The sequence below is a fragment of the Falco peregrinus genome, chromosome 4 (genome assembly GCF_023634155.1).
Source record: "Falco peregrinus isolate bFalPer1 chromosome 4, bFalPer1.pri, whole genome shotgun sequence".
Lineage (NCBI taxonomy): Eukaryota > Metazoa > Chordata > Aves > Falconiformes > Falconidae > Falco > Falco peregrinus.
Genome location: NC_073724.1, coordinates 63,759,877 through 63,786,153, shown reverse-complemented (window position 1 = coordinate 63,786,153; position 26,277 = coordinate 63,759,877). Strand labels below are relative to the sequence as shown.

The window sequence follows — 26,277 nt, the reverse complement described above, 5'->3', positions numbered from 1 at the left end:
CTTCAGAGCACATAGGCTTCCTATTAGGACAAGACTAACAAATACGATGTTAAGAGTATTTTAATTTATTCTAAAAATGTGTGGGTGGGATCATTTGCATTTTACATGCTTGTCAAATGAATTCAAACCACTAGAACTTAAAATGTATCAAATGGCTTCCATAACATCTGATTACATTTATACACCTGTCTTCCTGCTGACAGAGCTGGTATTTTTTTCCTTCCTTGTAATTAATTACAGAAGATTCAGAATATCTGACTAAAACTTTTTGTTAGGTGTGAAATGTAATACAATTTTATAGCTTATTTTTTTAAGCTGAAATCACTCCTTTCATTGCTGTAGAGACAAGAGAAAGGCAAATTCACATAAGAAGCCAAATCAGATGTACACACAAAAAGCAGGTGTAACACATGAGCAGCCACCCTCCACCAGGTTGCCAGTTTTGCTTTGGGGAGGCCAGAGAGGAGCTACCAGGAATGGGCTGCTTCTGTGACAGCTGCCTCCCACTGAGTCACCTGGAAGCTTTATGGTATTAATGCTGCCTTCAGCAACAGTACATTTTGCCAGTAGCCCCTTTATGTTTTTTTTGCAGAGGCAGAGCTCAGTATCAGCCAACATCCAACAGTGACAGACTCAGTTTTCTTTGTAAGTGTGGCTTTGGGAAAGACAAGAATTCTTTTGAGCAGGATCAGTGGGATTAAGGGCACAGACCTCCAGCATTTCCCTTGCTACCAGATCTGACCCAGCACTCAATCCTACCTTCAGCCAGGGCAGGGCAAAGGCTACATGAAGGCAGAAGTGCAAGGAGACAGACTGCCAAAGGAGCCTAAGAGGAAGCTTATAAAAGCACCTAGTTTTGAACTCTTGTTTTTCAGACCCTTTAAAGCAGTACTTGAAGGAATTTCACACATCTCCAATAAGACTTCTAGTCTGTATCATCTTTTAATGGAAGACAAAATGTGGCAGTTGCACATAAAAACAAACATCCATCACTATTCTGTCCAGGTATTGAGTAGGTAAAGTCAACATCCTCAATAACAATTACCAAAAATGAGTTTGAAGCTCTGCTCTTTCCAGGTTCTCAGATAGTGCATTGGGGTTCTGAGCTATCCTCTTAAAATTCTGGTTTTGCTTAATCTGCAGGGCTGATGTATACAAATTGAAATGCTTGTCAGAACCTCTCATTTACTACTGGGTATACAAAATTATGCAACCAGTGGGACCCGAAATTAGAATTAATTTCTATCTGTTATCTTCTTGTCTAACCTTTGTCTCCTTTTCTCTTGAGTCTGTCTTCTCTTTCCAACAACGAATACACTTCTTTTTCTTGACACCGGGTATCTCAATAACTTCACTTAGATTTGTTTACTGAATTTAAGTGGATGTATTTCTACAGTTCTAGGCCACTACAATGTGTGGTCCATAAAATGGACTGTGAGCTATTTTATTGGACATGTCTGCTCCTAAAGCCAGCAGCTTCCAAGATGACTTCTAGAAAATGTATCAGAAAGCGAGATATGTTTGCTGTGATGTACCTAGGCATTTCCTTTAGCAAAGGGAATCCCGATTGCTGTTGGCCACTCAAGTCAGCTCCCTCTGAAGGGAAAGCTTTTTGCATCTAGTGTAATGGAAAATACAGAGCAACAGCAGTGCGTCCTGCTCCAACTAGTCTTCCTCACCAAGAAAACCAAACCAGCCACTGAGGAATAATAGGCGTTGTTTGAGTATTCAGCCTCTTCAAGGCTCTTAAAAACAATTTCTCTGTACGCCCTGTGCTGTAAAGCACAAGTTTCACAATTAACTGGGTAGGAAATGACACCAGCTTATCAATTTCTCCTCTCTCCCAGGATGTTTTCTACTCTTCTGCTCTTCTGATACTGTATTTTATACCTCCTTCTGTAAGATATTAGGGGGTTATTCTTGCTTTTTTTATAGTGTCTCTAGTAAAAGTATCACAAATAAAAAAACCCAGACAAACAGACATCAAAAGTATGCCTTACAAATAAAAAAAATACCTTTCTGTATTCCAGATTAATTTACCTTCTATACTTAGAAATGTAAACATGTAGAATGTAAAAAAATGTCTGACAACATTCCCACCAATAAACCAATAATCTAAGATACGCAGAAGCAGAAAAATACATCTTTAAAGAAAACCGGACATTGCTTAAGAGGGCTTATAATACACTAGTTTACATGCCATACTCATCTTGAATTATTAAACTCTGGCAAGTATTTCTTTGGAACCTCCCCCTCCCCAAACCCTACACTTGAAATAGATGGTGAAGAGAGTGTTTCTAGCACTGATTAATAAAAGCATAATTATACTATATATTCAGTGTGAAAATAGAAATAGCACATGCAGCGTTTCCTATTTGAATATAAATAGAATTAATATTATTTTGATAAGAATCCAGGCTCCACTTCCTGTATCCTGGGCATAAAGCAAAAATGTCTATTGCAAAAAGTTCATGGTCCCAGGCTTTAATGCTGACTTAATTATTTGTCTCTGGCCTATGATATTGTACTGGTTTTGGCAGGGACAGTGTTAATTTTCTTCATTATAGTTTGTATGGTGCTGTTGTGGGTTTGTGATTAAAACAGTGGTGTTGATAACACAGGGATGTTTTAGCTACTGCTGAGCAGGCTTGCACAGGGTCAAGGACTTTTCTGCCTCTCACCACACCCTACCAGCGAGCAGGCTGGGGGGGCACAAGAAGCTGGGAGGGGGCACAGCCGGGACAGCTGGCCCCAACTGACCAAAGGGACATCCCATACCATGTAATGTCGTGCTCAGCATATAAATCTGGGGGAAGAAGAAGGGGGGGATGTTCAGGTGATGGCATTTTGTCTTACCGAGTAACTGTTATGCGTGACGGAGCCCGGCTTTCCTGGGGATGGCTGAACACCTGCCTGCCCATGGGAAGTGGTGAATGAATTCCTTGCTTTGCTTTGCTTGTGTGTGTGGCTTTTGCTTTCATATTAAACTGTCTTTATCTCAACCCACAAGTTTTCTCACTTTTACTCTTCTGATTCTCTCCCCACACTACTGGGGGAGAGTGAACGAGCAGCTGCGTGGGGCTGAGCTGCCTGCCAGGTTAAAACCACGACAGAGGCTAAAATGAGTTTCCCTGTCCTCACTTACATCCTCAGATCTGTGGGGGATGTCATAAGAAAACCCAGTATTTGTGCATTTTATTCCAATGACTTATTCCCAAGATCATCTTCTTGCATGTTCATGTTGTTTTCTGGATACGCTTAGAACTTGAGATAAAATAAAGATAACACATTTCACAATTACTCTTGTAATTGTTGGCTGGGCCAGCTTTACTCAGTGTTCATACAAACGACAGCTATCTCCAGCAGCATGAGACACAATAAAGCATGACACAGCACTGATGTCTCTCCAGTCTGCACTTTTTTGAGGTTTTAGGACTCTGGTGCTACCTTTAACTTTCAGTTTTGTCCCAGAACTGGTGAAGTCTCAGCTTCATAAGATTTTAAGACATCAGATACATATTCTAAAACTAAGATAAATTAAAAAAAATAGTATCAGCTCAACCTCCCTTAAAAAGGGAGATTCATAAAGCATCATAATGTTACGGAATAAAGGGTTTAAAGTTGGGCACTTTAGAGTCTGACTCTCAAATGTATCTAGACATTTTAAACAAAAAGAGTACAAATCACCAAATTTTTTGACTCGTGAATCCTCTGCCATTGGTATATTGGTTGCCAACCAGGCAATAAAAATGGCAGAGGAATCACAAGGAATATACTGCTATCATGCGCCCTAGCCCAAGGATGTCCCCTCTGCCTCCAAAGAAGGACTGCATAATTATCAAAGCCAGGGAAACCGCAGTAACCATTAAACTAGACGTGTCAAATCCAGGCAACCGTGATCAACACTGTCAGAGAACTGATCTTGGTGAATTTCAGCACTGGTGGCTTTATACTCAGATAAAGTGACAACTAACAGTGCTCACGGAACTATTTTTAATAAAGAATGTTACAATACTGATTTCACTCGAGTCAGGAAAAACAAGTTATCTATTTAAATCTATGCCTGTACGTTAGTATCAAAGTGTTACATTCTTTTTTAATTTTTTTAATACTGAATTAAGCAGTACTAAAAACCACTAAAAAGACATGTAGCCAAGGTTCTGGCATCTCTAGTGCACGCCCTACAGTAAAATCCTTGACCAGCTAATAAGTCAGTCAGGGTCCCTGCCAGAATGCCACTTGCAAAGAAACTTTTTACCTCCATTTCACTGGTTCAGGAGCGCAACCTCCTCCTTCACCAAATTAATGACTGGATAAATGTTTTTTTTTTTTTTTTACAGTATGCTCTTGAAGTTGCCAAAGTCAGGCTATTTGCGACACTATTTTGGTTATGCTTAAGGACCTTCTTGCAGCTAAGTGTATGTTGAATAAAGATGATTTAGGAAGAAGTACTCTACTCTGTAAAGACAGTGTTTTGTCATTTTTTTAAAGTTAAATTCTTCTGGATGTTACATTCCTTCTAGAGAAAGATAGCAACTCAGCAGCCACGCATTGCTTGCAGATGCTATACTTAAGCCTGAGCTCATTACCACTGACATTTTGTTTGAGGAAATTACCTTTCAAAAGGTTGTAAGATAGGGCTGTCAGCCACTGTCAGACTGAGGAACAAGTTAGCACAGAATTCTCGGAATGCTTAAGGGAATAAAAAAATTACATACTAAAATGTGCTTGACATTCACATTTTCTACTTTAGCTTATCTTGAAAAATATCCAGATAGCCATTTCATTACACTCACCTCAGCTAGGTAAAATTCATCGTATTGTCTCTTGAAGTTTTCTCCTTTGTAGTAGTTACTAGCAGCGACAATCACATCTACAGCCACCATGCTTAGTATGAACATATGGAACACAGATGACCTCATCATTTTCTGCAAAAGAAAAAGAAAATTTTATCAACAAAATGAGCTAAACCACACACATTATTAAGTTTTATTACACTGTTAAAACATAATCAGCTTCTTTACATGATTCTAACTTACTACGCTTTAAAATAAGAAAACTTATACTTCTGATATATTGCTTCAACTGGTTTGTATGTGTAAGTTGGTGGATTTTTTTACTTTTCAGGGTTTTATTTGCCAATTGACTTCTAAGTGAAGGTTTATCATTTCATATGATATCCATTGCTTTAGTATGTTTTTAAAGCATAAACCGTACTTCTATCTATTCAGTTGCCCTTGGTTAATATTCCCTCATTATGATTTGTTCATGCAGATCTTAATGTTCAGGGACAAGTAACATCAATTCTACCTTGTGCATTGCTTTTACTCAAGAATGACAAGTGATAAGAGATTCATCTGATGTCAAACTGTTGCCTAAAAGTATACAACATATCTACATATAGTAGTTATGCACATCTGGTCCAACGAACCGTGAAGTAATTCACAGGTAATTCATGTATCTGTGCACTTAATGCTTTGTGTCACTGCTGCTGCAATCCCACAGAAGAAAAGAGAAATGGAGGCACGCAGCACTGGCCAGGACTTTACATCTGTGAGTTGCCAAAACAGTAGTGGTAAAAGGTATGCCAGAAGTTCAAAGAACTAACTTCTAGGCCTCCACCACAAAGAGCATGGACTTACAATTTAAGGTAACCACTACCCTCACTGGGTAAGCCACAATTGTTCCAGTAGAACCTAGCTTCAAACACAGAGAATGGAGCATTGTTCTACACTAAAGCATCATTGAATGAGTGGTCACTAATATCGATACTTTTTACAATCTTTCACAAGTAAGTATCTTTCACAAGTAATCTTTCACAGTTTATGTCTTTAATGCTTATTTGCAAATGCAAGTTGTGCAACATTATGGTTCTTTGTGTTTGTCTGTAGATTTAAATTGTGTTCACATTGGGTAAAGGCCATTTTCATCTGCTCCTGATTTTATCTATAAAAGTGCCAGGAAAAATATAACTCAAAATATAGAAGAACTCTGCCTCTTCTAAATTTCTTCCTAAAGACTTAGTGTGTCTGTACTGGTTTATATTCACAGAATCACATAAGTATTTAGTTTGGAAGGCACCTCTTGAGATTATCTGGTCTTCCCCTGCCTGCTCCAGCAAAGTCAGCTAGAGCAGGTATTCCAGGACTGTGTCCCGTAAGAGTTTAAATATCTCAACAGATGCAGACTCCACAACCTGCTTGTGCAACCTGTCCCACTGCTGTTTGACCACCTTCACAGTGAAAGTGTTTTCTTGTGTACAGATGTTAAAACTAAGACATTGTCCCAGTGTGAGACATAAGAAAAATAAGATGATGAAATCCCTGAGATCAGAAGGGCCTCTTGAGATCACCTAGCCCAACCCCTGTGCTCAAGGCAGCGTCGCTTACAGAAGGTTGCTCAGAACCACATCCAGTCAAGTTTTGAGTATCTCCAAGTCTGGAAACTCCACAACCTGCCTGGGCAACCTCGTCCTGTATTTTTACAGTGAAAAAGTTTTCTCTCATGTTTCAATGGAATTCCTCGGTGTCTCAGCTTGTGCCTGTTGCCTTTTATGCTATTATGAGACACTACTGATTAAGACCCTGGCTCCATGTTCTTTACTTCCTCACATGAGGTACTTTTCCATACTGATAAGGTCTCCTCCTGAGTTTTATTTTCTCCAGGCTAAACAGCTGCAGCTTTCTTAGTCTCTCCTCATATAAAAGATGCCCCAGCCTCTTCATCATCTTTGCAGCCCTCTGCTAGACTCAGTCCAGTATGTCCACATCATTCTCATACTGAGGAGCCCCAAATTGGACACAACACCCCTGATGGCCCCACCAGACTTGAGTAGAGGAGGATCACCTCCCCCAGTATGCTGGGAATGCTCTTCCTAGTTCTGCCCTGAGAGTTGTTGGCCTTGTCTCAAGAGTACATGGCTGGCTCATATTCAACTTGTTGTCCACCAGGGTCCCCAAGGCCTTTTCTGCTACACTGCAGGGGGTTGGTACCAAGCCTGTACTGGTGCATGCAGTTATTCCTTCTTTGGTGTAGGACTTTGGTTTTCCCTCTGTTGAACATAAGGGTTCCTGTGTGATCAGTTCCCTAGCCTATCAAGGTCCCTCTGAGAGGCAGCCAACCCTCTGGTGTATCAGCCATTCCTCCCAGTTTTCTATCATTTGCAAACTTGTCGAAGGTGCACTCTGTGCCATCATCCGGATCATTGAAGAGGGTGTTGTTGAATCAAGACTGGCCTTGCAGTAACATTGGCCAGCTCCCTTAGCAATCATGGGTTCATCCCATCAGATCCCATAGACATCATTACGTCCAGTTTGTTTAAATGTTTCTTAATGCGATCCTCTTCCACCAAGAATAAGTCATCATGGCTCCAGACTTTCTCACAAATCTCAGGGGCTTGGAATTCTTGAAGGTCAGTCTTACTCATCAAGATGGGTGTGAAAAAGGCATTGAGTACCTCAACCACTTCCATGTCATCACGTCCCCTAACCCATTCAACAGCACGCCTACATTTTTACTAGTCTTCCTTTTACAGCTCTTACATCTGTAGAAGCCCTTCCTGTTGCCATCCATGCCCCTTGGCAGATTCAACTCTATGAGGAGTCTGGCTTTCCTAACCTTATCTCTCTACTCTCAGACAGACAGAATCATTGTATTCCTTCTGGGCCATCTGCCCCTGATTCAATCCCTTGTATGCTTCCTTTTTATTTTTGAGTTTATTCCAGAGTTACTTGTTCATCCATATGGACCTCCTGCCACATTTGCTTCATTTCCTGAACTTGGAAGGGGACCATTTTTGAGCTTGGAGGAGGAGATCCTTGAAAATCAACCAATTCTTTGGAACCCTTTTACCTCTAGGGCTGTATCTCAAGGGATACTTCCAAGCAAACAGCTGAACATGAAGAAGTCTGCTTTCCTGAACACCAGGGTTGTGTTCCTGTCTTCTGGCTTTGTTCCATCCACAACCTCATGGTCATTGAAACCAAGGCTGCTCCTGAACCTCACAACCTGACCAGTTCTTCCTTGCTTGTGAGTATGAGGTCCAGCCATAACACTGCCCTCATCAGCTCACATGTGTTAGGAAGTTACCATCACGGCAATCCAGAAATCTGGATTGTCTCCTGCTGTGTTGCCCTTCTAGCAGATATCAGAGTGGTTAAATTGCGCCAGGAGAACTAGGGCCTGTGAACGTGAAGATGTTATAGGAGAATACAAAAATTAAGTAACACACATTTTTACATTTGTAAAGGTACATTAATGTGTTAGAAAATTCATATATACAGTTGTAAAATATTATCTGAGTCTTTAGTGAGCTGTTGTTGTTAACACTGATAAAGAATTGTCCACATTTACACTTTTTGTTTTACCCTGCTTGGAGCTCAGGATCTTGACCAAGCTACTCTTCATAATACTGTGATCAAATTATTAGATAATAAGGCATAAGCCCTTGTCCAGGCCCTTAGCAAAGTCTTGCACCTGTATACAGAACTCATCCCCTGTTGAATTCCACTGGTGTTTTAAGGCAGTTTGCTTAAATTGAAGCTGAGTGGAGACTAAGCACATATTTACAAGCATTCAGCTGTTAGGACTGCCCCTTGCCTCAACATCTGGACTTCTTGGGTGGATCAGTGATAGCACTGCAGACAGAAGACAGCTCAACCCTTATGCGAGCTGGCTTCGTTTTGACCGTAGTGGCATAAAATGGTTGTATATTCCAACCTGGAAAGGGGGGCTTAGGACATGAATTTCTGAGAGTCAGAAATTTACAGAACACACCTGGCTTGAAAACAATGCCTAAAGCACAGTGAAGTCACCAAAACAGAATGGCTAAATGAAATCTTGCTGTCATCTTTAATCCACAAGGCAAGCTATAAGAATACAATAATTAAAGACAGGGCTACTGGCGTCCATCATGCATTGTTGTCAGTGGTGTGATTCACAACAGGTAGCATGGTATCCATTACATTTCTGTTTCACACAAGATCTAAACAGACAGTTACATCTCTCTGCATATTTTACGCTGTATTTTTACCAGTGTCAAAACTTCCTTCATAGTAACAAAGTATTCTGCCTCAATTGCAAAAGAACTTGCTAAAAGAAACTAGTAAGTGAGGCTGTAAAATGCACTTTTCTCTCTCTTCACAGAAAACAACAGGGAAGCAAAATGATAATACAGGAAGAACAAAAATGCATAAACCACCCCGGTATACATCTACATACATGCATACTTTCTCATACAGTCCATACCTTTGGACACCCATAAAAAGATTTTCCAGTGGTATATTTAATGCTGGAAAATAAATGACAATAACATAAATAATATCCTAATTGTTGTATGATTCAGTAAAATTCAATAAAGCTTCTTGCCAATTACTAAAAGTTGCCTTCCCAACTGAACGGAGACTCTTTAGCTAACAAGGAGTATTATGTTGGCATACCACAATTCAACACCCAGACAGTAAGGAGGGAGGTTCAGACAGGACACAAGCTAGGCACAGGGTACATAAAGGCAGGAACAGCTGGTTGAGGCAGCAAATTAGGAGATGGCTGTGGCAGGCAATGTGAAACGCACCTAGTTGCTGGCAGAGAGAAAGCCCACAGGACCAGCAGCGTGGAGGTATAGAAGTAAATGCACCTGCACAGCAAAACCACTGTGCTGAGGACACCCAAAAAAGAAATTCATTACTTTAAAATCCTAGGACTGGCCTTCTTATGAGGGCCAGATTGGCATCTGTGTTTCTTAATTTTTTCTACAGCATGTCAGAATCTAGCTGCTCACTTGTCATGAATGCTAGGTCTGATAAGCAGCTTTCCTGTTGGCTTCTCAGACAAGCTGCAATATCCTTAGGAGATCAATCACAGTGCTCTAGCCCACACACCTACTGTGCCCAACTTTCCCCTACTTTAATCTGTCTTGGTTTGTTCTTTCTGCTTCACAGAATTTTAATTTGGATTTGTACCCTTGAAAGAGTTCAGCTGCACCTCTGCTGTAATGTCTGACCATGAGAGCTCACCGTCTCTTTACATGTTTCTGTATTTGGAACGAAGTCTAAACGAAAGCTGAATTTAGCCCACAGCACTTGCCCAAACCTTAAAAATCATTTTGGATCACTGGATCAGCAGTGTTTCATTTGGATTACAGCCCTTCTCAGAGCACACAGCCGTGGAAAATTCTCTGTGCAAACTTGAAAGAAGAGATGTAATGCCAATTTTTGTTCTTGTTTAATTTATCGACCTTTTTCAGCCCTTGGATGTGTGTTTCTTAAACTGCGTAGGAATAAGATGAAAGAAATGTTCTGATGTTGCTGTCAGCCAGTTGCAGGATGGGAAAATTGTGTCTAATATTAAATTGGACTTAAGATTAGCCGTGTTGAAGTAGTCTCAAGTGAAATGCCCTGTTGCTGCCATCAATCAACTACAACACTGATGAATGTCTTACATTTACTATGATTCACTTCTAATGCTGGCATCTGGCTTCACGCAGGATGACAATTCTCAGTGTCCAGGACGCTGTGAAGAATGTGGATGGCACAATGCCTTAAAGATGCAATGGCCATAAACCCAATATATAACAAACTATTAATGATCCAAAATCTTTCAGTGTTTGGAAATGCACAAAGGACTTCAGGATTTATTTGCTTTGTGCCCAGAGGGAATTTCATGAAAACAGAAAAAACTTCTAAACCACTGCTCATTTATTTAACATTAGGGATGTGCTTGGTACAGCTGAGGAACTTGAAATGAAAAATTATACATAATAACCCGATTCACCCAAAAGCTTAAGTAAGCAATGATACTGCAATTGCTGACAGGTGGAGACTACCTGGGTCAACTACCCTTACGGAGCATTATCATGCACAGACTAAAGCAGTCTTTTGTCCCTCCAGGAGCATCAAAATGGGGTACATTGCTTTAATACTCCTTCCACCTTCCTGCACAGCAGAGGAAGAATGAGTGACATAAATTTGCCTTTTCTAGCTTGCTACCCTGGACAAAATCCACAGCAGCTGCCACCTTACACAGTCAGAGCCACACAGACCCTGGCTCAGGAAGGCAGTGGTCCATGCAAAATGCAGTCACTAAGCAAACAAGAATAAAGATGATTTTCCTAATGCTAAACCCCTTTTGGGGGTCTGATATGTACATCGGGTCACTCCTTGCACCACCATCCTTTATGTGGGATTTTTGTTTCAAGTCCATAATAGACTTTGCTTACTAAGCAAGATGGTAAGCATTGCAAACTTCTAGGGTCTGACAGGCATAATAATAAAATAACACATGGGCCATGTCACCCTGATATTACTAGCTCAAAACTGACGAAGCTGGTAATGTTCAATATTACAATGCAAAACCTGGAAAAAGGAGCTCAGTGGTTTATTTCAGACCTATGGAAATTCAGACTGCATTTGACAGTACTTAACACTCTGGGTGATGGTCTAAATAACAGTAATAATCATTAAAAAAAAAAAAAAGAGGAAAAACTACCTTGAAGAATAAAAAATTACCAACAAAGCCCTCAAGCTTATTAGTACTGAGCAATACATGGTGAGGATCTGATATGCAGAAAACCTCTTCTTATTTTGGCCATTTAGTGTGTAAAAAGCTTAGAGTGCATAATTGTCAAACTGGCAGGGTAGCTCTCAAAAGTATGAAACCAATTAATGAACAGTGTAAACATCATTTAGCTAAAAGACTTTCATAATCACTATATGGGTAAGCAGCTTTTTTCCCAATTTTGATACTCTTGAATTGTGTATTCTTCAACAGGAAAAATAGTTGTATCTGTATCTCTTTATATTGTAGATACATTTTTAACACTTCATAAAACGTTAGCATCTCCTCCTCCATGTTTTAATAGCATGGCTCCAGCAAGCTGCTTACTCCCTTTTAATTTCATTAGCTTTTGCTATTGGCCTAAGGAAGCTAGGTCCTGCTAAAATATTCCAGCCAGGCTCCCAGTTACACTGTTTAAAGGCTTTATACTGGCTACATTATTATTGTGGTAAATGTTATACCCATTGCTAGAATGATGTTGTAGGATATTTCTACTTATATCTACACATGCCTAGGGGAAGACCACCCTTTCTGGTAACTAGAGTACATTTTGATTTGTTAAGGTTATTTAGATGTGTACAAAAGAGTTGGATGATATTTTAAAGTAGTTATCACAACTGAAAAGGTTACATTTGTGCTACTCCAGTCTTTTTTTACTTCTGGGCTTGCTGCAGCCTAGATTCAACCACTGCAGCAGCATGAAGGTAAATATGACTCCCAGCTCATTTCTGTGCACATTGCCACCACAACGTGTAGTGCTGGTACGTTCTGTAACTGTACTCCAAATCTTACCGTACCTGACAATTTCTTAAAGCCCCATTAGCTGCAGTCATGTGAGTATCACAGAATACAGAACCCTCGTTCAGAAGAGCTAACAAAGCATGACTCAAGCTCATTACAGCAGCACAGAATACAGTAAGTCAAATAAAATATGAAAATGTATTATAAGTAAATTCTCACTCTTTTTGGCCATTTCTTCAGGGCTTGGCCCACAGCTTCTAAATACATATAAAGGGACCACGGGTATTACACAGCAGGGCCAGTTTAAGTTGTTTGAATAGGATTTACACCACTAAGGAAGTAACACAGCAGTCACTCTGGATTTGATGTTGAAACTGGAGACATCACATGCCTCCAAAATTATTATAAGGTACTGGTCCTGGAACAAGACTAGAAATAGCAAAAAATCCTTGACTTCTAAGATCCGACATGATTTTGTAGCTACATGTCTATTGTACAGCCTTAACTACAACAAAGCTTGAAAAGCTGAGGGTGATGTGTGTGACTGAACTAAAATAGCAAAAAAGGACTTGTTTAAAAAAATTTTACATGAACCAAAAAAGCGTAACTGCCTAATTCACCACAAAGAAAGAGAAAAGGGAGAAACTTGACTGGAAATCTGTAAATAGTCCACAGAGGATTAACATACTCCACAGGCAGTGTGAGGGTTTCAACTCATGCAGAACCTTGTGCTAGGAAAGAAGAGAGCAGACATTTGTATATTCACAGGGTACAAGAGGTATGATCTCTGAGTAAAATACCGAGATTCCGAGGCCCTGTTTGGGCCTGACTTACCAAGTCAATAGTGTAATGTCCTGCCTAAGAATTAGCAAAAACCTATTACCAATGCTCCTGTGGACAACTGAAGAAGTAAGGTTTGTAGCAAGAGACAACAGCAAGGTGGGTGCTGGGGTCTTCTCCCAAGTAACAAGCGATGGGATGAGAGGAAATGGCCTCAAGTTGTGCCAGGGGAGTTTTTCACTGGGTATCAGGAAAAATTTCTTCACCAGAAGGGTTGTCAAGCCCTGGAACAGGTTGCCCAGGGAAGTGGTGGAGTCCCCTGGAGGTGTGTAAGAGACATGTAGATGTGGCACTTAGGGACACAGTTCAGTGGTAGAGTTGGCAGTGCTGGGTTAACGGTTGGACTCGATGATCTAAAGTGTCTTTTCCAACCTAAAGTGATTCTATGATTTCTAAGAGTCACTGAGCAAATATTTGATCTTGGCCTTAAGAAAAGGGCAAGTTTTTTAATCCTACACACTTTTAGTATACTTGTGTTTATTTTGTCTTTTTTTTTTCTTTTTTTTTAACAAAGTGCTTGAAGATACCTTGACTATGAAAAGAGCTTTAGAAAATCACATTCTATACACTGCTAATCATAGAGAATTCATAGCATGAATAGGATAAATTTGATTTTCATCTTGTTGGTTAATGGCCATCTGAACAAGTACAAAATTGTGAAATTGCAGGAAATTTTCCCTTTTGTTTGCAGAACATTGTAGAGCATTTTACAAGCTGTGTAACTAATTTTCTATAAACCATTTTCCTTTCAACTTACTTTATGACTGCCTGACAACGATATGCATGTATGGAGAATTTAGCAAATTATTCTCAAGCTCTGCAATCTGAACATTTCCTAAAATTATTAAGCATTAACCACAAATTTTAAGGGAACAAGCTTTTTAATATCCTAGATTGATGCAGTTACATATCAGTGTGGGACATTAAAAAAATGTTGTAAATCTGGGATATCATCTACTGTATTTGAGAGGAACTTCCAGATGCTAGATGAATTCAAGCAATGCAACCTCACTGAGGAAACAAGGTAAGAGTGAGTTTTGAAGATGCTGAAAGGGGTAGCTTTTAGACACTGCAAAGAAAATAATTTAGTAGTCGCAGCTCAGATGTTACTAACTTTGGTGATGACAAGGAGGCAGTCTTGCCTTTTCAGTACAGGCTGCCTGTCCCAGTGCAGTGACTGATTCTTCACCAATTTGGGCTATAGGGACTTGCTTTAACATTCTTTACGATGGCAGAGAAACTCTTCGTAGTGATGTAGTAGAGATGAATGTAAAGACTCTTTAAGATCCGTAGTTCAGTGAAAAATCTCCTTGGACACTCGTTACTTTAAGATCACCATAGCATAGAGAACCTTTGTTACCAGTTGAAGGAGATAATACAGAAGCTATAGGGATATTCAAGGAAGCACAACTCTCCCCAAAAACCAAACATCATAACTCTTGCAAGTTTTAAATTGTGCAGTTGGAAACCCTTCTATATATGTTATCTGGCTGCAGCTGAGGTGACACGGGCCTTGCAGAAAGAGCAGTATAGAGAGTAAACTGTCCTAGCTTAAGAAATACTCTACATAGTTTGCTGTGCTTCTCTTTCCACCTTCTACCTCATCTGATTAATATTTAAAACTCAAGGCAGGCACTGTATCTAACTGTGTTTTTACAGGGCCTCCTACTATGCAGCATCAAAACAAACTGGAAATGGGGCTATTACTGAATAATGGCAACATTTCAGGACATGCAAATATGTGCTCCGATATGTAAGCAGGGTCCTGCTTTTCATGCTATCACCGTAGGTTTTTTAAAGCAACAAATGCAATTTTCAGATTATTTATAGCAAAAATCACACAGAAATCAGTAGTTGCCAAGGACTGTCTTCCAATAGTCTACATGTCTCTGTAATATTTGAACATACAAGCAATTTGTGAACCTGTTGTATTGTACCAGACTCTCCAGTCTTTTTCCGTAGTGAATTTCAATTTAAAAATAAAAAACTACTTCGAAAAGGCAAGCTGTATTCTGAACAAAGGAACAAAGTAAAGTCAGTAACACAGGAAGAACGAGAAAATACACACCTAGGAAGTCAATGAATGGAAATAACCATAGGAAGATTATTGAAGAGAAATGACAAACTATAAGATAGGACTTTTAAGAGTAACCAAGCTTTAAAAGCAAAAGTTTCTGGCAGAAATTAGATACTTTTCTTTCCTTACATCCTGGATTTGATAGCTAAAGCCCTATTTCTGCTGTAGGGCTAAAGAGTAAGTGTTGTATATGCCTCCTTCAGACTAGCTGCATCCTGTTAATTCACACCCTGCAACAACAGAATAAAGTAGCAGTATAGATACACTCCTGTACGCCTCTTACTGACAGTAGCCACTTTTCTCCTCCCACAAACTTCTAAGAGAACAGTTGAAAATGGTGAATCTTTTGCCCTGAAAATCCATGAAATAATGGCTTCTTTGAAACTAAATGAATCTCCTCCTCACCAGTTTATAAATCAGCTAGTGCAGATATGTCATTTTCTTTGCAAGAAGATAGAGAGGAAGTAAGCAGCCTTTCAGTGACTGCAATCTGACTTAGAGAAATGAAGAGCAGCAGCTGCAACATAAAAGAAACCTAAAAATACTACTTAAATTGTTCATGATAACAATAATGCATAGAGATTGTTACCTACCCTCCAGATTTTAGAACTGTTAGTAAGTATATCATCACCTCGGCAGTAATTTTCTTAAAGCTACATACTATGAAATGCAAACCAGAACCCAAATAATACGAATACAGATTTAACTCTTCCCTAAACGCTGCAACACAGTTCAATTCAGAATACGAGTCAAAATAATTATTGCATAAAACCTGAAATGAAATAGGCCAAAATATTTTTTATTTATATCTAGTGACTTTATCTAAGCTGTAGGGCTGAAGTAGACCCTGTCCTTTACTAAGGTGTGATGAATCACCTACCTTTCCTATGTGGATTAGCATGCTCCTTAGCCCCATAGTACTTTCAAAAGGAAAGTCTACAAGTTCTTTTCCTCTCACAATAAAAATACTCTAAAATGTCAGTTGTCACTGATGTCTTAGAAGCAGCCTAGATATCTGAACTACTTTAAAATCACAACGGTAAATGCATTTAACCTCAGGAATGTAACAGGAAGAGTTACAGACCCAAACACCTGGTCACATTACAGATTAACACACCATATATACATAAATATATAAAAAAATCTATGCATGCACATACTTATATGTATATATACACACACTTAGGGTAGGCCAAATTTCTAGCTGATTTGTGATGTTGTTCTCCATCATCACCTTATAATGGATGCATCTGACACTCTTAATCTACATTTTCTAAGTTTTCCTCTGAAAACTCAAGCTGATTCAGTATCTGTGTTATACCATTGTCGGTATTTACATATTGTTGCTGAACCCTCTAGATACAATCTTCTATTTCATGTATGTCAACAATGTTGACATTTCCCATGTTTGTAAATTTTCATTTTGAAAATATGTTAACCACAAAAGGAAAAAAACACAATAATGTCATGCTTACTGTGCAGCAGGACAGCTCCATTGCTAATGCTAAATCCATTTGCTATTCAAAAGCTGTACCATGTATGAGCTGTGGTACATAATATATTGCTCACTCCTTCAGAAACACATTAAATAAATTTTTGACAAGTAATTGATTAGTACATGTGCTTCAACTTTCCCTCAAACTGCAGGGAAAGTGAGTGAGGATGGAAAGAATCTGGAACCTACCTGTGCTGTTATTTTTTTCCATGCCTTAAAAATTTCCATAACTTTTCCCTTTTACAGCTCTAGGAAACTCACTTCCAACAATTTCCAGTTAATACCTGTTCCTTGAATTATATGTCTTTGAAGACCTCACCTGGAAGGCCTCCCTGAAATTGCTTCAATAGGCTACTTTTTCACTTACATTTCAATTCAAGAAGCATGGCTTTGAAATGTCATTTATTAACCATACGTGCATCAGCCATTTTCACTGTCTCTCTTTTCTTTGGCCTTTCATTTCTCAAATAATTAGAAAAGTGTTCTTTTTACTTTTTGTGTTATTGCAGTAGTGTAGATTTACTAGCTGCTTTATACATATGAAGGAAAACATTGCTCTCAAGATAATGAGTAGCTCGTGAGCTGAAAGGGCAACAGACCGTAATGCAAGTATTGCACCACACACTTCAATTGGTGCTTATTCAGGATCACCATGAAATCTTTCAGCATTCTTGGTATTATTTCCAGAACACAGCATTACCATGTACCAAGACAGGTACAGCTGAGCTAGAGGAGCTAAATACACTGCCTGCTCTTCTCTATTTGCCTTCTCACAGTTTAAAGCACCTTCTCAAGTATTTAGCACAGATTCAGTTTCAGTGTGACTGCATTGCTGTGTGAACACCAATGAGCAAGTTGCTCAGATCCAAGTTGGTATCTACTAATTCTCCATATACTCTGTAGAAGAAATGGCTCTTCAGGGGGAACCCAAGCTCAGTGCTGTACACGTGTGCTTTAACCCACCCTCTTATGTGGGTGTTTTGCTGACAGTTTACAGCGACAGAGGGCAGAAGAAAGCTGACACTACCCAGAACGAGTTGGAGTACTGGAAACATAAATTCTGCTGTTAGGAAGGCTTCAGGGCATATCTTCTAGTTCCTTTAAGCTCATGAGAAAACAGCATACACAGCAATATAGGATAAGCAGAAACTGAGTATTTGCCAGAAACATCTTGTACAAGGATGAAGCACTATTTTGAATTACCATCTAATTCTTGCTTCTTACATAATGAGAAAGCACTAACAAGCTGACTTTTTAACAGAAAAGAAAAACAAAACAAGTTAAAAAAGAAGGGGAACAATTTTCTTTAGTTTGAGGAAGTGATGGCAAAAAAACCAAAAAATGAAATCCAAATGCTTCAAGTATAGTCTATGTCCTCCTAAATGACTTCTAACATCAAAATATACGCGTGGGAGCATTCCATTCTCTCTTTGGACATCCTGCTGCCCGTATTTCCAAGTGGCATGAAAACTCGCAAAATGAGACTCTAACAAAGCAATTGCTCAAGGAAGGAAACATTTTTTTGTAGTGGATTTTCTTTTTACTATTATTGTATTTCCCAGCAATGACAGTAAAAAAACCCCCTCCTTCATGGAGAAGTTTTATGATCAACTAGAGCTCCTTACCTTATCTTAGTTCTTATTGCAGCTTTTTATCTTAGTACTTAGTATTACAGCAAGTGTGCTTTGAAATTCTTTAGAAGGCTGAGCTAAATTTTCAGTGCTTTTTCAAAACTCTTGCATTGTTGAGCTGTTTAAAACTTACAGAAGTACTTGATCTGCATTAGAAGTAGTAGAATACTTCAGTTCTTTGATAGCTTTGCTTCTGAACCAAACACTGCCAAATGTGTGCTTTAGGTAATTAAGACAACTCTACCTAGAATTAATGAAAATCTTTTCCTGGGTCAGACTGGCCATTTGTATCGATTATTTGGTTTCTGACTGCACCACTTTGCCTAACAGAGTACATTAATCTTCTCCGTTACCATATGTACTGTACTTGTCTTGGGAACATGGTGTACAATATAGTTCAGATCAGCAATAGCTACCTCCTTCAAAATGCCTTTGCTTCGGGTCTTTAAAACTTCTACACTTCCCGTGTGCCTGAATGAGGCAACAAAAACTTCACTTTGTGGGAGAAGTTTTTATGTCAGGAAATTGGTAATGTAATTAAATTCAGTTGATAATATTCAAAACATGTACATGTATCTGCTTCATACTAGAAGGCTCAGACCATTCAGAAATAGCTAGTCAGGTACGTGATAGAAAACATAAGGAAAATACCTACAGTGGTACACTACAGAAAACCTCTTTTTTAGAATTCTTTTTTTTCTAAAATGAGTTACTTGGCTATATAAATAAATACCAAACACTTTAACGGAATTTCCACCTTTTGATTAGAACAGTTTTTCCTTGCATTTCCCTTGCATAATTTAACTACCACACGCTCAGACTTGTGATTTACATATAAAAGCAGAGATTACTTTGAAATAAATCAAATGCTCCATTAAAGAAGTGATCAGATGAATAATTAGAAGGAAAAAAGTATTTTTTGCACTTAAAACCTACTTTCTAATTAAGCAGCTTCCATTCAAACAAAATTTAACATACAGAAGAGAATCATTGGAGTATTTCTGCCTAACTGAAGTAGTGCTGGAAACTGCAGACAACTTACAGGCTCTATTGCTTTGACCAGTGGGATAGCAGAGCTAATCAGAGACTTTGCCATTAATCTGGATGGCTAGGGGCAGTGATTTCCCATATACTTCTTTTTTCTTACAAAGCTCCTGTTCTCTAACTTCACCAGCTAGACTACTTTTACAGCAGTCAAGCTGTGATATCCCTCTTCCCTTCACTAAGGTAGGACTAATGGTGTAGACTTGTCTAACCAAAGGGATATGGCAACCCAGACTAATGCGGCTTGGAAGAAATACAGTTGCATTTCAGAATGAAAATGCATTGATTCTAAGGTCAAAGATTTGTACATTTTATAATTGCTCCCTTCTCACAGGTGGCAGCACAAAAAATTATTTCCCCACTTTCTAAAACAGTAATGATATTAAGGTTGGATTTGGACTGGAGCCTACAGGAATCCTGTTTTGTAAATCTCTTGGAGAGGCTGGAGTCATAAGACACAGGAGACTGCAGCCTTCTGGTTATTCTGAAGCTCACCTTTCCAAATACAGTTGAGTATCAACTAAAACTTAGTTGGGTGATTGAATGAACAACACAGTAACTCTTCAGTTTCACAACCACACAGAGAAGTGACTTGTAACTGTCATTTTTGGCAAGCTCATAGTTCAAAATTACCAGCTTCCTGTTTTAAGCTGTTATTTTAAGAGATCTATTTAAAGCAAGAGGCCTAAGACAGAGCAATTGTTTCAAGCCTAATATACACATCATTAATCCAGATTTCAGTCCTCAATGAAAATCATTCAATTCCCCCTCCAAAAGAAAAAAAAGCCACAAATAATATTTTAGAAACCTCCACACCATCTCAATTTTTTTGACTGTTTTTCCAAACAGGATTAAGAAGAGTTAAAAATGTAGATGCCGTATAAAAAGACATAAGCATAATGCATAGCGTTCATAACTATGGCCATACTTAGGACATAAAACCAAGCAGGTCCTACAAAAGAAAAATCAACAGATGCAACAAATGCAGGTACTGGTGAGTCTTCTTTCAAAGGCTTGGAGATTGTGTGTATGGGGATACAATTCAAATTTTTGGACTCCTTTCACCATCACAGCTTGCCAGCGCTGTACTAGCTTCTGCTCATCTATACCCAGCACACTGAAAGAACAGTTTAGCTGCAGGGAGAGCTGATTTGCAACACTGACAGCTTTAACACCAGCAAATTAATAGCTGCTTTGCTGAAAGCTGCTAAGAGTTGTATGGGATTACAGCAAAATAACTGGGATTGTTCAAGCAGTAAAGACGCACAAGATAATGTGTGATTTGGGGTGAAAATGTTAAATTTGGGGGCGTGCCCTCAACACTGAGAAGCGAAATGGATAGAAAGAAGTTGATTAAGTAAGGGAGAGGAAAGGAAATACATTACTCGCTCTCTCCACAAATCCCTGAACTCTTATGATGCTTTTCTCCCTATAACTCATCCTTTCAAAAATTATTCCCATATGTTCTTTATGAATTTTCACCTTGGAAATATTCACCTGATGTGAAAGAATGTGGAGTGGGAATTAAGAAATCTTATGTTCCCAGCAGGTGTAGGACAGAAAGGCAGAACAGGAGCAAAAGTGTACCAAAGGTTTAGTACCATGGTGAGCTCATAAGAGCGGCTGACAGAACCTTGGGTAGCAACAATGGAAGAATTGCCATTGACGGACTGTGAAACTCACTCTAGGATAATGATTTACTTGAGCCTCACTTCTGGTTCCTGCTCTTAAGTGGTGAGTGCAGTGGCTGCCTAAAAATGCAGAGAATTAAAGCAAGTTGGGAATTGAGAAGAAAGAAATTTGAAGAAAAGAAAAAGTCAGGTTAAAAGTTTGCCATCAGCACATACACAGCTGTTTTTAAAAGTTTAATTAATAAAAGATCCATAATTGTGAATTGATTTTGTTATATACTAAATCAAAATGAAGCAGCTAATTAGTAAAATAAATCTCTTCTGGTCTGTACAGTAAGAGTTTCTATTGAAGTGAACTTCAAAGGATTTATTTAAAAATATGAGCATCAAACATTTTTTGAACAACAAAGGAATATCCTTTGATAGAAAAATGCTGTTGTCCTATATTTGTAATATATAATTCTTATTTGATAATTCTCAGTGGAATTATAAGGTATCTCATAAGACTTGAGGAAAGAAGGAGGATGCTGTAATTAAATGATAAAACAAACTAATAACATAAGTCTGACAATATTGGTGCAAGTTCTGCAAATTTAGATGTTTTCTCATTTGAAAATCATTCAGCTGATTTTATTATTCCAAGGAAGATCTACAGCACTTATCAAAATGGTCACAATATATCATGAAGTATTATTTCCATTTATAGCCATCCCTGAAAAATGGGAAAATACAGAAATACCATTGAAAGTATAGAAATTTTTAATCGTTAAAGATTTATATGATTCTGATATGAAGAAATTTATTTGCCTTTACTGAAAACCATCTCTTTAATTATGACCACTGAAATACATCCAAAATTCAAGAACTATCTGTAACACATCATGAGATATACACTCCCAGTGTATTTTTATCCTGTACAAATTCTTTAAAAGGAATCGTTGTCACTGACATACTGCAGTATACTGAGTTACCAGATGAAATTTGGTGTGTCTGTAAACTAGAATGTGCCCTGCAAATGCTTCTCATTATTATCATGACGGCTTTTTATATCTACTTGAAGAGTAGGGCCTACTGAAAATGCATTAGCACAATGTGTGATTCAGTATTTGCATTGTGAATTCAGCTGGAGTCTTGAACATATAAACGACCTAGGCTTCGAGCTATGATCAGATTGTCTCAAAATTACACGAATCACCTCCTGTTGATGTCTCTTTCTTCTGATTATAAAGTGCCTGATGTGATCAACTCCTATCAGCACATTTAATTGCCAGACTACTAAAACAGACAACTGAATTCAATTCCTTCTATGTCTGTACAACCACACCTATGCATAAGTATTTATTCTTGTCCTCATTCCTACCCTAAGGCTTTTAAGTAATTTCTGAAGTGATTTCTAGCTAATGTTGCTATCCCACCAGTGCAAAGAGTAAAAGCATTTAAAAATGCATCCATCACTACCATACATCCCCTTCTGAGTCATATAACATTATTCACCTTTTGCATACTGTACCTTTTTCTCCACTTACACAACCAGTAGGATTAACCCTACTAGTTATATATTAATGATTAATGCTGAACAGAAATGGTGGGCATGGTATAAATTGTACATTGATTTACAATGTAGTTTTTTAATGTGAAAAAGGACTTCAGTGCCAGTGTTACTGGACAATTTTCCAAATTATCTGCAAAAGTAATGACACTGGTTCATAGATACCTACTGGTATTACTGTCCTTTCATTTAGATGATGATGCCAGTTCCAATGTTTTTAGTTGAATAATTTGCATAATCACAATACACAAAAAACCCCAAAACTTGTAGCGTTCACTATGTGTCTTGTACTTCCACTCACCTGTCTCAGTATAAAGTCCTTACTGGTTTATGAAAGCACAGCACACTCACATGTGGAACAGTCTTCCTAGAGATCAAGATTTTCAAAGCAGTCAAGTGGATTTAGACATGCAAGGAATGAAATAGATACAAAACAATTCTTGGAATTGCTGAAGCACAGTATGTCATTAATTCTAAGAAACAGGCAGTATTCTAGAAATGTGTTCAGTGCTAAACATAAGCAATAAAGTAAATTTCTCACAGCTAGAGTAAATTCAAGGAACTCCCTTTTTTCATTATATTTATAGCTGTGAGAAACTGCTAGTTTCTCCCATATAACCCTCTATCTTCATTTTTTAAAGAACACTTAGTAAGAGCATGTCCTTTTTGCCTCATGGATTTACGGTGTTTTTATTTGTTTGAAGACTGTTTGATATTTGTTTCAATCTGCCTTTTTTAATGACTGCAAAACCAATGTCTTATATTCAAAACATTAGAGATTAAATGCTTCTCCAGTGCAGCCAGTGGCAAAATTCTTGCTGAGTTTGATGGTGCCCGGGTTCTATTTTTTCCCTTCTGTACTTCCCCCAAACAGAAGGAGAGAAAATCTGGAGGAACAGAGAATAAAAAACATGCTTCTCACATGCCCTTTCCTCCTCACCTCTTCTGTGAGGGATAGGTAGAAGAGGGTCTCTTAAGCATTGGCGCTTGGCTCTACTCAATTCTGCAGAACAAGGAGAATCCTCTATGAGTTTTCTCTCAGAAACCTGAACAAGAGCAGTGAATCATTCTCTCTTGCAGATCAATCAGTGAATAACAACCTGCTTCAGAACACTCAACTGAAAGACTGGCAAGCCAAAGTTAGTATTTCTATACCATACACAGCTCTTTCTTTGCCCAAGTATCCTTGCAGGCAGACCATTGCTCCAGGTCTGGTTTTGGTTAACTCAATGGCATTGTCAGCTGCAATAAATTCTGCTCAGTCTGTTCTATCCCCCAGGAAGTTACTCCGATCACCTATTGAAAGATGCCTACTCACTGCCACCTCGAAGTCTCCTGGCGTAAAGTCCAAGATCCCAAGGCTGTAATATAGCCACACCTTGTCTGACTTCATCCACATCCTTTGCAACCATCTCCAAGTGCAGCATGCTCAGTAGCATCTCTGAAAAAGGAACAGTGCTGCCTTCTCTCACGGGAATCCTTCTGACTGGCGGCACACAAATGAAACAAATACCATGCACGACAAGACACTGTAAACCAGACTCCCATCCATACATGCACCCTTACCTTTCCACAAACAATGCCAATGGTATCAATAAGATGCCATACTGCATCACAAAATCCTTACATACTTCAATTACTTTGATGAGATTCATATATATGCCTGTGCTTGTTAAACTGTTGTTGGTTTGGGTTTGTTTGTTTGTTTATTTGGGTTTTTTTTCTGAATAAACTACTGGTATTCAGCAAACAAAATAAGGACCTATATACTTAATAGGTTCTTTATTGAAAATTACTTCCTGTTAAGTAAATCTGGTATCAACAGAATGTTATCAAATTTGCAGAGCTATGAATTACACAATGCTGGAATTAAAAACATCTGTGTCTGGCATGTGCAGGCTGCAATACAGCCATTAATGACATGGTCACCACAGTCCCCAACTTTTCAGTGAACTGGAAGGGGCTGTAGGATGCCGATCAGTAGATGAAATATCCTGCCACATGTGGTGTGAGTATGGCAGCGAGTGGCACACGGAGAAGGATGGCTTCAGGCAGCCAAATACTTCCTTGAAGATCTGTATTTGATGTCTACCTCTGCTGAGATAGAACCCTGTGACACTAACAAAGCTTTCTGAAACTTTTCTTAGCCAATCATTACTAGACTGTTCCTCATTTTAAAGGCATCTGCCTTTAGGGTGAAAACGTGCATTACCAGTGTGTTATTTGACACGTCCCATCATGACTTTCAGAGATGTAGTTGTGTATTGAGTTCTAGGTGGTTGTGCTTTTACAGTTATGCCTTACTATTACCAAAGCACATTTTTCTCTATTTTTTAAAAAAAACTTTGAATTCAGTGCTACTGGAATTTCAAAATTGTATTCAACAAAATCACTTTAAAGGAAGTGTGTGATGTACAGAAAAATGGGAACTTTACTTCATAGAATGGTTTGGGGTTGGAAGAGACCTTGTACATCACCTAGTTCCAACCCCCTGCCATGGGCAGGGACACCTTCGACCAGACCAGGGTGCTCAAAGCCCCATCCAGCCTGGCCTTGAACACTTTCAGGGATGGGGCATCCACAGCTTCTCTGGGCAAACTGTTCCAGTGCCTCACCACCCTCACAGTAAAGAATTTCTTTCTAGTATCTAATCTAAACCCACCCTCTTTCAGTTTAAAGCCATTACCCCTTGTCCTACCACTACATGTCCTTCTGAAAAGTCCCTCCACAGATTTTTGGTAGGCCCCCTTTAGGTACTGGAAGGTGCTATAAGGTCTCTCTGGAGCCTTCTCTTCTCCAGGCTGAACAACCCCAGCTCTCTCAGCCTGTCTTCATAGGAGACGTGCTCCAGCCCTCTGATCATCTTCATGGGCCTCCTCTGGACTCACTCCAACAGGTCCACGTCACTCTTCTGTTGGGGGCCCCAGAGCTGAACGCAGTGCTCCAGGTGGGGTCTCACAGGAGCAGAGGGGGAGAATCACCTTCCTTGACCTGCTGGCCACAGTGCTTCTGATGCAGCCCAGGGCACGCTTGGCTTTCTGGGCTGCAAGTGCACATTGCTGGGCCATCTTGAGCTTCTCCTCAAGCAGCACTTCCCGGGCTTTCTCCTCAAGGCTGCTCTCAATCCATTCTCTGTCCAGCCTGTGTTTGTGCTTGGGATTGCTCCGACCCACGTGCAGGACCTTGCGCTTGTCCTTGTTAAACTTCATGAGGTTTGCACGGGCAAAGAGGTTTGCACCTCTCAAGCCTGTCAAGGTCCCTCTGGATGGTGTCACTTCCCTCCAGGATGTTGACTGTACCACAGAGCTTGGTGTCATCGGCAGCCTTGCTGAGGGTGCACCCAATCTTACTGTCCATGTCACCAACAATGTTAAAGAGTACTGTTCCCAATACTGACCCCTGAGGAATGCCGCTCGTCACTGGTCTCCACTTGGACATTGAGCCATTGACTGCAACTCTTTTGAGTGTGACCACCCAGCCAATTCCTTATCCATAGAATGGTCCACCTGTCAAACCCATGTTTCTCCCATTTAGAGACAAGGATGTTATGTGGGACATGTCAAATGCTTTACACAAGTCCAGGTAGATGATGTCAGTTATTCTTCCCTTATCCACCAGTGCTGTAAGCCCATCCTAGAAGGTCACCAGTTTTGTCAGGCAGAACTTGCCCTTAGTGAAGCCACGCTGGCTGTCACCAATAACCTCCTTATTTTCCA

At 39.3% G+C, this 26,277-nt stretch overlaps 1 protein-coding gene across 3 annotated transcripts in view; it reads right to left on the bottom strand.

Moving 5' to 3' along the window:
* NALCN (sodium leak channel, non-selective) overlaps window positions 1–26,277 on the bottom strand; it is a 250,021-nt gene that overhangs the window by 119,014 nt on the left and 104,730 nt on the right. For all 3 annotated transcript variants that reach the window (XM_055802381.1, XM_055802380.1, XM_055802382.1), the window contains exon 11: window positions 4,797–4,928. In XM_055802381.1, the coding sequence (XP_055658356.1) occupies window positions 4,797–4,928 (132 nt within the window). The remainder of the gene's footprint in view (window positions 1–4,796; window positions 4,929–26,277) is intronic.